This window comes from Melanerpes formicivorus, unplaced genomic scaffold (genome assembly GCF_026170545.1).
Source record: "Melanerpes formicivorus ecotype bairdi unplaced genomic scaffold, bMelFor1.0.p_v2 SCAF_7, whole genome shotgun sequence".
Lineage (NCBI taxonomy): Eukaryota > Metazoa > Chordata > Aves > Piciformes > Picidae > Melanerpes > Melanerpes formicivorus.
In genome coordinates, this window is record NW_027142359.1 from 12,073,291 (window position 1) to 12,091,069 (window position 17,779).

Below are 17,779 nucleotides of genomic sequence, written 5' to 3' on the forward strand. Positions count from 1 at the left end.
CCGCATGCAAGTAAGTCTTTAGATGTTCAGAGGATGCAGTAAGATACCAACATGTTTGCAAAGATGAAGAAAAGTTTAAAATTAATTTTTAAAACCAAAGTGCTGACTGTTTTAAAAACAGTGCTGTGACAGAGACTGAGTTTAGGTTTTATCATTTTTTTCTCTCTTCAAACTTTCAAAAGAAAAAACACCTCAGTGTAGGTGAGAAGGTTAATCTACAGTTCTACTTACAGAAATTCCCCCCTTCCTTCCTTGCTCTGTTCTTTCACTCCACTTCAAAATACGAGGGAGTATCTAAAGCTCAATATATTAGGCCTTTTAGTTCACAGCATCACACCAGTTGTTATGGGGAAGCAGCTTTCCTCTGAAAGGTCCTCTCTTATTTATACTAATAGTCACGCTTCGATTGCTCCACGCCTCTCCCAGAATGACTCAGATAAATTACACTGGCAAGCACACGTTACTCTTCTACCACAAAGCTAGAAACTTGAAAAGATGTTTAGCCTCCTGAGAGCCTGGAGGAAAATACAGCCGTTAAACTACAACTGTCAGAAAAGGCACATGAGATAAATCATGCTTGAGGCTGACATATGCATCCCCTGCAACTGCCTGACAGACCCTAGATATCTCAAGCTTTCCCCTTTATTTAGCTAATTTGTAGCAAATACTGAAGTGTATTCACTAGGTATTTTCCTCTAGGAAATAATTCTCATGTAATTTTAAGCAAGAGAAGCATATTAAAGGGACATGCTTTAATTACAGGACAGAATGACTCAAGGTTTCAACAGCCTGATGCTTTCATGTTTAGGTCATTGGCCTAACCAGCTGAGAGGGCTCCAACTTAGAGATGCGACATCCAGCAAATTATTTGTGAGAGGCAATTTCAGTTCCACACCAAACACTTGGGTATTGGTATCACAAAAAGCATCACAAAAGTTAGATGATCACGTAGGTTTATATATCTATTGACGTCTCGGCTGAGAGAAAACTGAAATACAGTTTCATTCTTAGGCAAATGAAGCCAGACCAGCTGGATTTACACTGAAGGCTAAAACCTCAGCAGTAATAGGTTAATGTGGTTATGTAGGTTACACAGGCTGAAACTCAGAGGTAAATTCAGGTTGGTCCAGCCAACTCAAAAGTATGTTAGTAAGTGTTTAGTGAGGTGATTTACACCAGAGTTATATTCCATCCCCAGTGACAGAACAAGAACTCTTTCCTCAGTAACTTCCCAGTCACTAGGTCCAGCATTACAGAAGCTTTACTTCCATGAAATACACTGCAGAAATCCAAGCTATATAGAGCTCCTTTAAGAACCTGGCTCTGGAACTGCCTGGTTAGACTAAGGAGAAAAGACAGCACAATGTTACTCATCTATCATTTCAGAAACAATTGTAAGGCAGGCCTCAGATGAACACCAGCAAAAGGGCTGCACACATCAGAACACCAAACTGATATTAACACAGGAGACACATGACCTGGTAACCTAGTTAAAAAAAAGTTCCTGCAACACATCTGCAAGCATAGAGGCAGACACTGCTGTTCACAGGGATCACAAACATGTGTATGCTCTTGGGGTGAGCAGAGACTCATGGTTTAGGATCTGGCACCAAATAAAGAGAAATTTGCTGCCTATGACAACCAAAGTTCTTGTGGAGCTTCCTATGAGAACTTAGTGTGGTGGTGGTGCCCAGTAACCTGGTAGTCACTGGGCAGTTTTCTCACAGGACAATGCTTTAATCTCAAAGTACATTGTAAATTGGAGTATTCCCAAAGTCTGCATACTAATGGGTCAGTGGCCTCTAACACCACCAGCAGACTGCAGCCTCTTAGTGCTAGCACTGCTGACCAGGAGTGTTTGAACATTATCCAAACTGAAAAGATACAGAAACTCCGCAAGGCAGATAAGCAAAGGACTTTTCTCCAACAATTACTCATCAGCACCTTCAAAAATCTTTATCTATATTAGCACAAAATACTTTTATTCATCCTGCCACAACTTAGGCTGCAAAGGAAAGCTATGTAAAGAGAGGGGATCCATGAAACAGTACCAATGGAATAGGTCTTCTCACCAAGAAAGTATCAAAAGTGCCTTGCAGCATTCCCCAAAACTCATTGCTAGAAGAGACATAAGTGTCTAAAGTCAGATGCAGATTTGTACAGTAATCCCAGAACAGTCTGTATTTTGAATAACTTGTCAAGGTTTACAGACATTCTAGGACACCCTAGTCTGTGCCTTTAAGTAACTAGTACTTTCCAAAATCTGTACGGAAAGACAAACAGCCCCAACTTGCTTGTTCAAACGGGTTAAAACAACACTCCAAGTACATGCAAGCAGAAGAAACTTTGTTTTAATATCATGAGATAGCTCAACCCATGCCACAAGAACATGGCCAAGAAGTTTCCAGAAAACAGAGAAAATGCTGAAAGAAAGCAGTTCTGTATCCGTAAGAACAGGAACAAAGAGTGAATTAAATGATTTTATTAACTTGTTAAGGGTAAACACAAGCCATTGATACCAATTTTATAAGCTGTATTTATCAGGCACTGAGTACCAAAGAGAACAGGGTAGATTTAGCATTCAGTTCAAAATGAACTCATGTTTCAGTTGGATCACCTTCGCACTACGGAGCATTGTGGTTTAAAATTATTCTTTCCACAAAGAATAAAAGGTAGATGAATTAATTTTTGGTTGACACTTGTAGTGTTCAAAAATTCCGTACATTCTTCCTTCAGATTAAAAAAAAAAAAGCCTGGTTTGGAGGGGGGGAAAAAAAAAAAAAAAAGTCATGACAAGCTGGCAAAGACTACAGTGCACATTTGGTTAGTACTAGCACGCTCCAGTTTGGAGGTCTGGTTTTATTTCACATTCTTGATATTGAAAATATCTAAATGGTCCTTTTTGTTTTAAAAGGCTATTGTAAAGTGTTTGCTGTATTTATTGAAACTTTTCAGATTAGTGATCTTAAAACAAAGTACAAGTCCAAGTGGAAAGAACTGAAGTAGGTGGGAAGATGATGTGCAATCATTGCACCCCAAACTGAAACATGCTTCAATAGATCTAATTATGGGTTTATCTTGGGGTGGTTTATTTCTGTTATTTCCTTTCCTTCCATATGTAGTAAAATGTAGCAGGAGTTCTGTAGTAATGAAACTGCATATTGCAGTATCAGAAAACTTTGTGAAGGTTGACTTTTTTATCCCAGTGATAGGGTTCAGTCAATTAAAGTTCTACTGTTCGTTTTCTTCCAGGGTAAGCTGAAGACATTAATGGGACATAATAACTGACCCAAAGATGCTGTTCTGAAGAAACAAAAGTCTTAGATGGAAATCTGCAATTACCTCCTGATTACAGATAGACTTTGTCATATTAGAGGGGGAAAACAAGGCAACCAATAGGATGATAATGCTGCTCACATACTCTTGAAATTTCCTATTAGTAGTTCAGCTACAGAACATTTCTCCAGGGACCCTGGCTAGCAATGCCACTATTAAATTTTCCTCTTGGGCACAATAATTGAGATTGGTACAATGGATCTGTGCAAAGCTCCTGGGAGAAGCACATACCTTAATGGTGAGCATGTCTAGAATGGCTTACAAGTGCTATGTGTCATATCACTGGGAAGTAGTATCAGTGTCATTGATTTAAATTCATTTCAGGTTTCTGTACTTTTTTTTCCCCCCCAATGGGTAGTTGCAAGTTTCAGAGATGGTACTTATGCTTTAGAAGCCACTACTATTCTGTAATGCCCTGGCAGTTGTCATTAGTCCTAAGTCATGCTACAGATGGATAAGCAGCTACTTACAAAGACAAATAGTAAAGTTGCATCAATTATATCCTAAATATAACATAACCTCACTACAGGGTACTGCAGATAATCAACACTTTCTTTCAAAAGTGCAGGTCATTTAATGGGGGCAGTGAAAAGTGCCAAAAAGTTATCTATGGAGTCCCAGCACAGCAGCAGAAAAGATTGCCAAAACACTGGGTTATGTGTTATCTTCTCCCAATACACTATAGTCAGAGACAAGCTCCAAAGCTTTGGAAGGGGTATGGGAACATGGAAAGAGTTAACTACTTGGATTCAGTTACTGCCAACAAGAGTTACTCCATCTATGACCCCATTTTCAAAACCATGGGGCTAGCATCAGCTTTCCCGTCAGAACAGTTCAGCACAGCCATTTACAAGAGAAAAATCAGCTGGTGTTACCCACAGCACAAGAAGAAGGATGACTGTTATGCAGTCTGCTTGGCTTAGGTGATTTGTGAACATACTAGTATTGCAGTTTCTTTATTACACATGCCAGTCAGAAAAATAATGTCTTGAAAGTTATGTTGGGGGTCAGGTGCTGTAGAAGTACTTCTGCAGCCTGATTTAAAAAAGATAATAAACCCTGAAGTATGCAGTTTGAAACTAACAGAAAATGTTTTGGAAATTAAATGCTCTTAAGGGCCTTCATCTCCAGTACTATAAAAAAATGAAATTCAGAAATAGGTAAGAAAAAGGAAAGGGGGAGCCACTCAGACAGGAAGCTAAGTAACTGCACAGAAAATGACCTTACCCTTTCCACTAGCTTTCAGTTAATTTGTTTCCTTTCTCTATTTGTTTCATGGGAGCTCTCTTCCATTCATAGTTTGCACTTGGGTAGCTGACACTGATAAATTGTATCTTATTTTTAAATAGTGGTTTATCTTACCTAGAAAGAAGTGTCCTAATCAGTCCTACCATAAAAGGCCTACATAACATGGAAGAATGAGTGCTTTCCATTTTCAGGTGTGTTCCCTGCTCCTGTTGGCAAGATGATGGGTGGATTAGACTGGATGCATTGCTGTATCTTCAACATAGTCATTGTAGAAAGGCAAAAAGTTTTCTCTCTAGAGAAAGCCTGTCTTACAGAAATCTGGACAGAAGGATTTCAGCTGGGGGAAGAACATGAATGCAATTCCAATTCCATGAATTCCAAGTTTTAAAAGTACATATATAAAAATGTAAACAATGAGCACCTCTAGGCTAACTGACCAAAGAAGAAGTACAAAATTGATGTAAACTTCCTGCCCAGAAATAACAAAGATGCTGCTGCTCAACTCTTAGCTAGGCAGGTAGTTCATTTGTACATGGACTTCTCTGGAAAGAGTTCTACTTTGTTGTATCTACAGGCTAGTAAATAAGATGCATAGAAATCTCTGGGTCAATCCCATTATTAAGCAATAATATTCCTAAATCTTCTGGTGATGCTCAGATATTGCTTATTGCAATAAGCCTATATTTTTGTTGGATATTTGCAATATAGTGTACAGTTAAAACACTCCAATAATGCTATCAACATCTTTTTCACCCACCTTTTTATTTTTCATACATTGTATCCCTCCAACAAAGTACTTGAAAAATTATTTCACACTTAACACCTGTACACCTGTGTTGTACACTGCTAGATGGCATTTACTGCATTTTTCAAGAGGGAGTATCTCACAGTATCGCCGAGGTTGGAAGAGACTTCGAGGATCAAGTCCAACCCGTCACCAAGATCTCATGACTACTAGACTATGGCACCAAGTGCCACATCCAATCCCCTCTTGAACACCCCCAGAGACAGTGACTCCACCAACACCCTGGGCAGCACATTCCAATGTCTAACAACTCTCTGTGAAGACCTTTCTCCTCACCTTAAGCCTAAACTTCCCCTGGCACAGCTTGAGACTGTGTCCTCTTTTTCTGGTGCTGATTGCCTGGGAGAAGAGACCAACACCCTCCTGGCTACAACCACCCTTCAGGTAGTTGTAGACAGCAATAAAGGTCCTCCCTGAGCCTCCTCTTCTCCAGGGTAAACAATCCCAGCTCCCTCAGCCTCTCCTCACAGGGCTTATCCTCAAGGCCTCTCACCAGCCTTGTTGCCCTTCTCTGGACATGTTCAAGAGTCTCAATGTCCTTCTTAAATTGAGGAGCTCAGAACTGGACACAGTACTCAAGGTGCAGCCTAACCAGTGCTGACTACAGGGGCAGAATGACTTCCCTGCTCCTGCTGGCCACACTATTGATACAGGCCAGGATGCCATTTGCCTTCTTGGCCACCTGGGCACACTGCTGGCTCATGTTCAGCCAGTTGTCAATCCCCTAGGTCCCTCTCTGTTTGGGAGCTCTCCAGCCACTCTGACCCCAGCCTGTAGCACTGCATGAGGTTGTTGTGGCCAATGTGCAGCACCTGGCACTTGGACTTGTTGAATGCCATGATGTTGGACTCTGGCCATCTGTCCAGCCTGTTGAGGTCCCTCTGCAGAGCCCTTCTACCCTCTAACAGATCAACACCTGCTCCCATCTTGGTGTCATCTGCAAACTTACTAGTGGTGGACTCAATCCCCTCATCCAGATCCTCAATAAAGATATTGAACAGGATGGGGGTCAGAACTGATCCCTGGGGGACACCACTAGTGACTGGCCTCCAGCTGGATGTGGCACCATTCACCATTTGAGGTGTAAGCTGTCAGTACAAAAGTGCTACCCTCCAAAAATATTCAGTTGGTTATCAATGTTTCGGATTTAAAATCAGTCATTAATTTTATGATTGCATTCTTATCGTAGCCTTCTTTGAATTTAAAGTACATGATGTGACTGATCACTGACAAAGGAAGAAGCTCAAACCTTCATTCACACAACAAGGCTTGGGTCCCAGGAAACATGTCTTCCATCGTGCATTCCATTCAGAATTTCAACATCATCTTCTGCTAACGTAAAATCAAACACCTAGAGGGATGCATAAGGTTAACAACATAAACACAATAAAGAGCATTGCTGTTATTTAAACTAACCAAGATTCATTTAAATATACAGCAGGGTTTTTTTCTGTATTTTTTCCTTCTGGAAATTCTTATATTTTATCATAGACAAATATTCCATTAAGCTGACAGGCATCACTGGGTCCTTTGATGCTTCTGCTACTCATTTGTATTTGTCAACATGGTTTGTAGTGCCCTGGCCTTAGGCAAAGGTCCAAGGCAATGGTAGTATCAAAACTGTTTCTGATAGCACTTCTTACAGTCACTGCAAGAAGTATATGAATATCCCAACTGCAATCCCTCTGGAAACTTGAACCCACTTGTATCCCAATGTTAAAACCTTATAGTTCTTTTCCTTAGAACTTTAGCCAAAGAATTACTGGAAGTTACCAGGACAGTCACAAAACTAGCAGACCAAAGGCTAGATCTATCTTTCTCTAGGTATACTTAGACAGAACACTCATGGATCAGCTAATACAGAAAGAGATACAGTGCTACAGTGCCTCAGTGTCAACTTCAACTTGAAAGCAACCTCCTGTCTTCATGCATAGGTTCTTATAGGCACTGACTTCTCCTATAGCAAGACCTGCAACATGAAGGATGGTGTCAGCATTTGCTTAGAAGGTATCTTACGCAGTTTCACTTCAGAAATGAAGTTGCTTTAACTTGGTCTGTTGTTTTCGTCAGAGCTCCTCCATACTCAATAAAAAAGATCCTGCAGAGCCTGAACTGCTGCCAAACGAGTTCCTCCCATCCTACATTATCCAGAAATCACTGTCTGCTGCAATGACCCTTACAGTCAAACCTCAGTGCTCAAGCTTTTCAAGCCTAAACCAAAGACCAATCACAGAACCAGAAACTATATATTATAATATTATACACTGAGGGCTGTGCTACTTCTACCCTCCTCCTATCTATCCTAAATGTTTTAAGTTCTGTTGCAATGCATTCCCTCAGTTGTGTGAAACTAATTGTTGGGTCATAAAGTAAACTGCAAAACCCAGAATTAATCTGGATTTAAAACACAACTGAGGAAAAGAAAATAAAAGGGAAAAGGAAGGATTTAAAATCTGGTTTTGCTCTCTGATCTGGTTCATAATATGGTAAAACAAAGAGCTGTGCTTGTACCACAGAAGGCAGTGTGCATGTCAGAGTAAAAAGTCAAGGTAGGAGCTATGTAAAAAGGAGAAATTCTCATTACAGCTATGTTGATTTACTTCTACACATACAGTGACTTAAGTAGCAGACATGTCTATCACAAAAAGGATCAAACTATGATCAGATTGCAATATGGTTCAGTCAGCCTAGTAATAAATAAAACTACTAGTAAGGAAAGACCTTTCTGGTGATATGTTTTTTTTTTTATATACAGTGGTTAACTCTCCAGTTGATTTCTGACATTTGTGAACTATGGTTTTCTACTACATTCTAGCAATTTTGTTACTATAGTTTGCCAACTTTAATTCAGTTGCCCCAACACAAAACTAGCATAGGAAAAAAGGCAAATCAAAGTATCAACGTATCAAACCCAGTAATTTGGATGCTAGTCAGGCTTGAATGCATAAGCAAATCTTACCTTGCAGTTTTCCTGTATCCTTTCTGCCTTTGTGGACTTTGGAATAGTGACAATCCCATTCTGAAAAAACAATGCTTCCCACCATTAAAATTTAAGCCGTTTCAGAGAAAATTCTCTCTCTTCAAAATACTCTGAGAAATTGTTTCTGATGTTTTAATTTCATTTTTCAAAGGACACTGACATTTCTCCATGCTATTTTTAATTGGAGTTAATACATTGCATTCAATTCCAACACAGATGATATGGTTCATGTCAACTTAATAGACTATTACATTGTTTAGTACTTTGTGTTGAGTGACAGAAATGGAATGATGCCCCACATTGCTTGTAGCATTTGGTTTGAAAACATCACTTTTACTGATGGCTCTTTCTATTCTTTATGATCGCATTGCTTGCATATTTGAGATACAGCCAGGCTAGGTGTACTACCTTCCAGATTTCTAGTACAGCATAGTTCATGAGTATCAACATACTGAAGGCAAAAAAAAACCCAAACTTTGTGCAAATTCTTCTCTGGTGCACAAAATCCAAAGTATTTGTGAGAGAGAAGGCATTTTTTTGTTACCACCCTGCATTACCTGTATGCTCCACCGGATGCAAATCTGTGCGGGAGTCCTGCCGTATTTCCTTGCCAGCTCAATGATACTAGGATGAGTGAGGGCTTGCCCTTTGGCTAAAGGACAGTAGCCTTCAAAAACAATCTCTCTTCTCCTACAATAATTGACAAGCTCCTGAGGTCTTTGGAAAGGGTGGTATTCAACCTTCGATAAACAGAAAAACTTTGAGTAAAATCTTTGAGAATACAGTAGCAGAAAACATCAAGGATAAATGAAAATACTTTTTCTCTCATTTTAAAAATACATGAGTGAAAGCACTGCTTCGGGGAGAGACAGATGCAAGCTATCAGTTTTGGAAGACATGTGAAGGGTATTAATCCACAAGCATTTTACCATTAATTGGCACAATAGTTTACTACGTATTTTATGCTTCTGCCAGAAGGTGTAGGGTGCACTTATCTGCCTTACCTGCAGCTGTAAGTGCACTCCTGTTCTGTGTTTGAGAAATTAATGCAAAGACAGTGGCAGATATAATGCAAATATAGTCCAGCATCAGGTAATTTTTATTGGGGATCCAAGACTACCTTCTCTTCCCCAAAATCTGTTTTCTTTCCTGTTTCTTTACTAATGATCTCTGAGTTGCATAGGCAAGGGGAGGGGGCTGGGCAGGGACTGAGTTTGAAAGAGACACAACAGAATGATTTGCCTAGGATGAGGGCTGGACCTTGGAAGCAAAGCCTGTTGGCATGGATTGCACATAAAAAATCCTTTATTCTGTGTGGGCTGTGACCAAGAGATTATACAGGGAAGCAATCACGCTGTGGAGTGAAGTGTGAAGGAGACTCTTTGTAGGAAGGAAGATCACAAAGTGCCAAGAACCAGTTAAGAGAGGAAAAGTAACAGACGTAGCTGTTGGAAGCAAAAGGAAACACAAGTTATTGGAAAGTAAAGATCTCGGAAGAACCACATACTTGGGCATGTAGCAAAGGCCAAAGGAGAAGCTTTGAAACATTCCTCAATATGTTACTTAAGTACTTCAGTTTATGCATTGTAAGAAGCCTACCTTCCTCTGCCTTCAGATGAAAATGGGCAGTGTTTAGCTTTAAGAAATACGTAGCCACATGATGTGTTTTTGTGACTGGCCATCGCCATTGTTCCAGCAATACAACTCTTGAGCATTTGGAAGAAAAATACTCTTCTGAACGATTACCTCAACACATGGAATCTGGAAAATGTCTTCTGCCACAAAGAGGACAAATGAAAATTTCCTGTTTCTCATCTTTAGTACATGTTGTCTTCTCAGACAACAATAGCTGGGAACAATAGGCTGGCAGCCATCCAATATGTGCTTAGAAGAAACTGTACCCCTCAAAGGCTGGGCTAAGTCAGTCTAAAGTTACTATGATTTAAATTACTAGGTGGACTTGAGAACAAGGTTCGAGCAGAAGACATCCATGTCTTCAACATTTGATGTTTCTTGACCTTTGTGTAGCTTTTGTATTTCATGTTTGTACGTGTAAGACCACTGCTTAGGTCATTCTAGTCACTTGTTTGTACCAGAGCTGACTAGAAAATACTCTCACTGTTCTTATGCAAAACTTGGGGGGGGGAAGAGTAAGCAGGGTGCATGTCTCTATTACAATAGTAAGAAGCTATTTTAGTAGATGTTCTCTACAATAGATGTAACAACTACCATAGCCTAGCAATAGTAAATAAGTAAAAGAATGATGCATTTAGAATCAAACGCTGAAAAGTCTGCAGTACCCCTATGTGGCATTTACTACTAACGGGATTGTAAGTAGAATTTAGCTGCTGGTCTAATAAGATTTCTAGCCAGCACAGTTCCAGGTTACACCAGAAATATTAAAGTAAGAACAGCATGTAAAGATGTCATCTGCCTGCTTCACAAGCAGAATACACAGTAACAACTACTTCCCACCTGGGAAGATTATACTTCATGTCTTCCATGGAATCAAGAGACTTGCAAATTTCAGGCAGTCTTTAGGCACATGCAGTTGTGTGTTGGTAGCAGCAATTACTTCCCTTCCTAAACATACCTCTAAAATAATCAATTGCATAAAACAAGGACTTCCGAATTTATTTTCTTGTGAAAACTTTCTGGAAGTTTCTAGCAGCACCTGAATGCAAGGGGCATCTTGAGCTAGAAGAGGCATAGGGTGAGTAGCCAACATATGCTTCCCCTCAAAATAATAATTCCTGCTTCCTGGCTTGCCCCACCCTGTTTATTTTAGTCAAACCTTTCTCAGGCATGGTCTGTCCGTCACAAGGTGGTAGAGTAAGATCTTGATATTTTCTGGCACTCTACCCTGAGTTATTTGTGCATAAAACTCAGCATTTGATGAATAAAACAGTTTGGAGTTCACATTACACAGCTGCTACTTTGTCAGCCACAGGGGAATTCTATGTAAGCACTGCTTTTTACAGCAGTCATGGTGCAACAGGGAAAAGTTGAGCCAAGTTGATCCTGACACACAGACTTAGAAAATCATACCTTGAATGATGGTATACAAAAGCCTCACTCTTTCCACCCTGCTGTGAGTTCTTTTCACCAGGTGAAGTTTCCCTGCCTCTGAACTTCAGGCAGAATCTCAGTGGGAATGTACAGACTTACAATTACTTCTTTTTACAATATTGGCATACAAACCTAGCTCTAGGGAGGAACAATTCAGGTGACATTACATACAAAGATGTTTCCTAACGCTTTGAAATATTAAAATACATTTCTACCTTGTACAAATTTACATAATAGAGGTCAATACTGATACAATTTTAACAACACTTCTCAGTATCTTTGAGGTCATAACACAGCAATTTCCACTTTTATAAAAGTAGAAGAAATCCATGTGGATTTTGGAGCAGAACAGCAGACATTTGGGATAAGTTTACTGCTTTATGAAATGAAACATACATTAATTACATTCTTAGAAAAGGCAATTTCTTTTTCCTGTCATGAGAGTTTAAGAGCCCTCAAAGAGACTTCAGTATAAATTCAAACTTATTGCTGCCAAGTCAGTTAGAAATTCTGAAATACAAACCTGTGACTTCGAGGTGTTAGGTTTCATTTTACATAGTGTTCAACAGCATTTTTCACAGTAGGATGCAATTTTAAAAGGTGCTTGCTTACTACTGAATACCTTAACAATGCTATATTCTTGAAAAGATGGGCTTTTCCTACATTTTTTAAAGCTATGATAATATTGCAGGCTGGTTTGTAAAACAGAAGCACTGCTTACGATCTGGTTTGTGAAGACTATAAAAGTATAACAAAGAACCTCCTCTCTTATTCCTTCCTACTTCCTCCATAGAAAAAAAAATAACTTTCCATTTTAACATCACAAGAACTATTGGAATTGTAGGAACACCTTGAATTCTTTATGCAGATACAACACAGCTAAAAAGGAAGTGATTTGCCTTCACTTGTTCCTTAAATACTGTATACAGTATTTGCAGGTTGTTTTGTCTTTAGAAATAAGCTCTTTGGAGTGTATGCTATTTCAAGGGGAAATATATCAAAGATCTTTTGTGTTATAAACTCTGGACAGTGGGAGATAATTCAGTACAACACCTCCATTCCCAACTTAAATTTAGGAATTCATTAATAGCTTGATAATGTTTAAATAATCTCACCATCAGACTCCGCGACATTCCAACACTAAGCAAGAAACATCATAAATACTCTTTTGAGGACAACCTGAGCTATGGTTTTTAGGATTCCTGTAACTCTAAGTAGTGTAAATTAATGCTTTAAGAAAACTGTTCAAAGGGGAGCAGTTTGCTATGGAATGGATTTTTCTTGGTGTTGTTTTGGTTTTATTTTGATTTGGAACAATGCTTGCAACACCTTAAAGAAATAACTACCTGAAAAAAGCAGAGGCACTCTCCCACCTACCTCTCAGTATCATTTGTGTCTTGATTCTGCCTTCTCTCTTCCAACCACAAACAAGGAGATGCCATCAAATAGCATGAAGAAACAACTCTTCTCCATGCACACTACTGACACAGTAAGACTGGTAATATTTTGGCATTGTGGCTAAGAGGAAATCTCAAAACAAATCCAGAATTATTATATTTTTCTCTTGCAGCGATTTAGAGTAGGCTGTTCTTGTTTAACAGACAGTAACAACCTATACCAAATTCCTGTGAGACTTCAAAGACACAGATTTCTGAAAAGGAGACATAATTGAACCTTAGCAAACTCTCTGATGCTTTAACAGTCATCAACTTGTCCATCTTAATACATATTTCAATGACTTTTTTGGAATAATTAATTTATATGGTTTCAAATTAATTTAACATTACTTATAACTGTCCTTTAGCAACCTTTGGTCTAGTGGACAGCCAAAGTCAGGGATGTTAGGTGCTGACAGCCACATTTTGAGCAACCTTTTGTGGCTGTTTATAACATTAAATCATGAACAGCTGCCAGAAGTCCTCATCACCTGTGCAAAGGGGAAAAGCACGAGCCTGCACTTCATCCATTCCAGTTCCCAGTTCTACGTTAACATAAGCACACTTCCACTGGCAGGAGGCTGTAGGAATGGGAGTATGACCTTTCAAGCACAAGCTGTGGGCAGAAAACTGCAACAAGAGAATAGTTCTGAACGGCCTGGAAGTCTGCCAGCATTTAAGTAGCCAATTTTTATATTCCTAGGGCAGCAAAAGATTTTTTTCCAGGGCTCTCACAGCACCTTTCTAAATAAGAAGTCTATTGAATTTAACGTGGCCTTGAAATAAGGGAGAAGTAAGGGAAACAGCACTCTTGGCATGAATATATAATTACCTGAGGATTCTAGTGTTGCTTTGAAGAGTTATACATAGTATTTGAACACAAGCTCTCAAAAATGTTGTTCGTTGTAGAGATGCTAAACTTTCAATGCTCTTTGAATTTTATTTCTAAACTGTTTTATTATCAAACACGTGGATCATTTGTTTGTGTCTTAAAACCAGCCACAAACATACAGCCTGGGAGAAACTGGGGAAAGGGAAGGAAGGACGACTGTTCCCTCCACCTCCCCTTCAGGTCATTTTCCTGAATAGTTTCCAGTATATATATATAGGAACAACAGAGAAGAAATTGTACGACTAAGGCTAGTTTGGGTGGAGTCTTTCAAGGCATAGGGAGATTATAAACCAAAACAACCAAAGCAAAACCCCAAACCCAGATACTTTAAACATACTTATCCACTCACCTGATTAACATGTGGAGTAATCACACAGTCTTCCTTTAGTTGCTCAAGATGACTGATAAGAAAGTTGCTTACACCAACTGATCTACACAAACCTTGTAAGAAACAGGACAAAGAGAAAGTTTTAGGACTATCCTGCCTATTTGGGAGGATTTGAAAAATAGCAATTTCAAGAGACAAACTGATTGTACGTATTGTTTATTTGTAGCAAGGTGCTGCAAAGAAACAGAACCAGCACCAAAATCTGCTTTGACAGTATTATCTGAAAGCATGATTTGTCACAGTCACACTAGGGAATAATTTTATAATCTAAACATGCTGGAAACTCCCCAGTGTATAAAAACTCCAGGCTAAATTCTGGGAAAAGCTACAGTAGTATAAGCAAAGAACAATTGGACTCCACCAGCATGAAAAGAAGGAAATGGCGTTCCAAGCAGCTTGCCAAAAACTGAAGTGGAACACTTGCTGAAGACTAATAAGGTGGTGTGTGAGCAATACAACACAGGCACACAGCTTAAATGCACTATGTAGCACTGCTTATATTGCTATTAGACCATTAAGAGACATTACGTAAAACACAGCATAAAAAATGTCAGTTGAGGGAACAATATCTAACAAGCACCAAGTTTAAAAACATGTCTAGATTTCTCAGCTCCTGTTGACATGCAAATAAAGTTAAGTGGCACATAGGTGATATGAAGGTTACACTAAAATAGACCTTAAGTGTGTATGCACATGTATAAATTAAGTGCTGACAGTCCTGAAATCAGATGTGCCTCCTTCAAACCTCAGATACAATAAAGCACAACTCCCAATACTGGCCTGCCACCACACCTCAACTCTGACTCATCTTTGATATTTTGGTCCTTGCTCTGTGCTCAGTTAATGGGGAAATCAACACTAGTCAGGCTAGTAGAGGTCTCCTTGGGCTGTGATTGCATGGACTATGAATCAGACCCATTTCCTCAGTATGTGAACTTCGTCTTGACTGGCTTGGTTTACATTTTAGTCTAGCTACAGATCACAGAATCACAAAATAGTAGGGTTTGGAAGGGGCCTCTGAAGATCATCTATTCCAACTCCTCTAGTAGAGCAGGATCACCTTGGGTAAATCGCACAGAAACAAGCCCAGGTGGGTTTTGAATGCCTCCAGAAAGGGGGGCTCCACAACTTCTCTGGGCAGTCTGTTCTAGGGCTCTGCCATCCTCAAAGCAAAAAATTTTCTCTTTATGCTTACATGGAACCTCCTGTTCCAGTTTGCGTCCACTGCCCATTGTCCTATCACGAGGCACCACCGAGAACAGTCTGGCTTCATCCTCCTGACACTCATCCTTTAGATATTGATAAGCACTAATTAGATCCCTCCTCAGTCTCCTCTTCTCCAAGCTAAACAGACCCAGTTCTCTCAACTTTTCCCTCATAAGACAGAGATGTTCCAGTGCCTTAATCATCTTAGTGGCTTTCCAGTGGACTCTCTCCTGTAATTCCTTGGCCTTCTTGAACGGGGGACTCCAGATGGAAAGTTTTTCTCAAAGTGCTTGAATACAGAAGTTCAATCACTGATGTTAATTCAGCATTTGTGCCAATTCTATATACATGAATATAAATACTATTAAAAAAAAAAAAGAAAAGAATGGAATTAACCTAAAAGTTATAGTTACTGTTTCACAAATAAAAGTGAAAAAAAAAAAGTCATTGGGCAGTTTCAGCTACTTGATATCAGAAGAATGATTTCTGGACTGAAATTGCCCTCATTCCACAGTCAGGATTGCCACTTTCTTGAGGTCAACAGGGAGCTATCTGGAGTAGCCTTGATTTGAACCTGGAAACAAACTTATTAATGCAACTGAGAGATGTGAATACATTAAACGGCAGAGTTTAAGTTGAAATGAAAGCTAACAAAGTGTTGGAGAAAAATGTGCTAACCAAGCAATTATCCTTAAAATGCATGTTTTATGTATTGAAAAAACAAACAAACAACACAAATCAACAACTTAGCACACCAAAAACCTCTCAAGTATACTGTAAATTGGCATATAAAAATACGAGCTGTAAGATGGCAAACTTAAATTTGCAGGTTAGATTGACCTGGATAAAACAAAATTTTCTAGCCTTTTGTGAAATTTTGAAAGTAAAGTTAGTCTATTGGTAATTATTATAAACAGATTATTAATGCCTTTAAAAACCACCAGAGAAATCTGTTTGCCATTAGAAAAGCAATAATTGTATAAATACAGGCAATTTGACTGCTGTGCTGCTCTCACATATTTTAGCAGCAGAAGCAGACGAAGAAGCACAGCAGCAAAACCTGCACACCTACCAGCACTTTTTAATGTGATTTCTTTTAGTAGGATACAAAAGGGAGAACAAAAATACATCAGCAAATAAAATACCAGTCAGTTTCCCCTTACAGAAGTTATCACTGTTCAAGTTGTAGAACATAATTAGGTTATAACCTGCACTATAGAGATTTGCCTGAATTCTATGTAGTCTTCCAGAAGGAGCAAAACCTGGGCTTTGGCTTATATTGACAAACAACAGTGGAGTGCCAATGCTAACAAATCATTATGCCAAGACAAGTCAGAAAAACACTTTCAGTTTTAACACAATGGTCAACCAAAATATTATACTCCATTGTTAAAAGCTAAGGAGTTTCAGAAAACATGCTGCTCTTGCCCTTGAAGAAAAAAGCTTTTATTTCAGGCTGCAATAAAACAACACTCACAGACATGAGAGATGAAAGTGCTCATTAAACTTGTCTACTTCCACAGAAAGTTTCAATTTCCCCACCAACCTACAGTATACTTTTAAGATATTTTGCTTCTAGTATACTTCTCATAGGAGATTTTGAAGTCTGTGTCATAGTCCTATTCCATTAACTGTTAAGTTTTCGTTAGATTTCCCATCAAGAAATTTCTCATCAGTTATGTTTTGTCTTAAGTCATCTGAGTAATTCCTAATCAAATCAGTATCATGGCATTCCTGTGTTAAGAGATGTTGTACAGAGAACTCTAAATTCAAAATTGCCAAGAAAGTGAACATTGTCCCAGACAACAGAGAAAGAATAATTGGAGTTGTTTTGTTGGTTTTTTTTTTTCCTCCCCAAAAGACAACACTATTAAAACATTTCACTTACATGAATCCATATATTTCATTTTGGTAAAATGAGAACCCTTTATTTCAACTTCATTGCTTTTAAAGTCTATATTTATTTTTAATGTAACCAGTTCAACTAGTCTTCTGAGACAAAAGTTTTCAATGTGTTAACTCCAATTCCTTTAGAAGGTACTGCCTTCTCTGCACTCAGAAAGCTTTGAGGCAGGGAGCAAAAGCATCCTCCTTATCTGCCTGAGGAAATGAGTGGTTTGGCCCCTACAAAGCACATTTTGAAAAAGTGCCAGGTGCAATAAACAAAGAGTTCGAAATCCCCCATTAGCTCCTAAAGCTTACTGAGGCTTTGTCCTACTCCTTGCGACTCTGACTTCACAGGCTTGAAGGAAAACTTGGCAACCATGCTTCTTTTATGCATGCTAAAAATTGAGTGACCACAATGGTGGAACAGAAACTTCCATCCAGCTTAAAAAAAATTATCATGAAACTGTAAGGCATGTTAGAAAACATGTTGGCAAAACAATGGTTGATTATAAAGGGAAAAATTTACTATCTT

The 17,779-nt window shown here is 38.9% G+C and overlaps 1 protein-coding gene across 6 annotated transcripts in view; it reads right to left on the reverse strand.

The window, feature by feature from the left end:
* Positions 1–17,779, reverse strand: part of S1PR1 (sphingosine-1-phosphate receptor 1) — a 51,760-nt gene that overhangs the window by 4,920 nt on the left and 29,061 nt on the right. Inside the window, exons 4-8 of one of the 6 annotated variants that reach the window (XR_010987652.1) lie at positions 14,116–14,207; positions 8,927–9,109; positions 8,349–8,408; positions 4,699–6,740; positions 2,634–2,753 (exon numbers count right to left, since the gene is read on the reverse strand). Coding sequence is in view for 4 of the 6 variants with exons in the window: in XM_068141008.1 (XP_067997109.1) it covers positions 6,645–6,740; positions 8,349–8,408; positions 8,927–9,109; positions 14,116–14,207 (431 nt within the window). In the remaining 2 variants the exon portion in view is untranslated. Of the gene's footprint in view, positions 1–2,633; positions 6,741–8,348; positions 8,409–8,926; positions 9,815–14,115; positions 14,208–17,779 lie in introns of those variants that run through there. The other 5 variants (XM_068141007.1, XM_068141008.1, XM_068141009.1 and 2 more) reach the window with 5 other exon arrangements.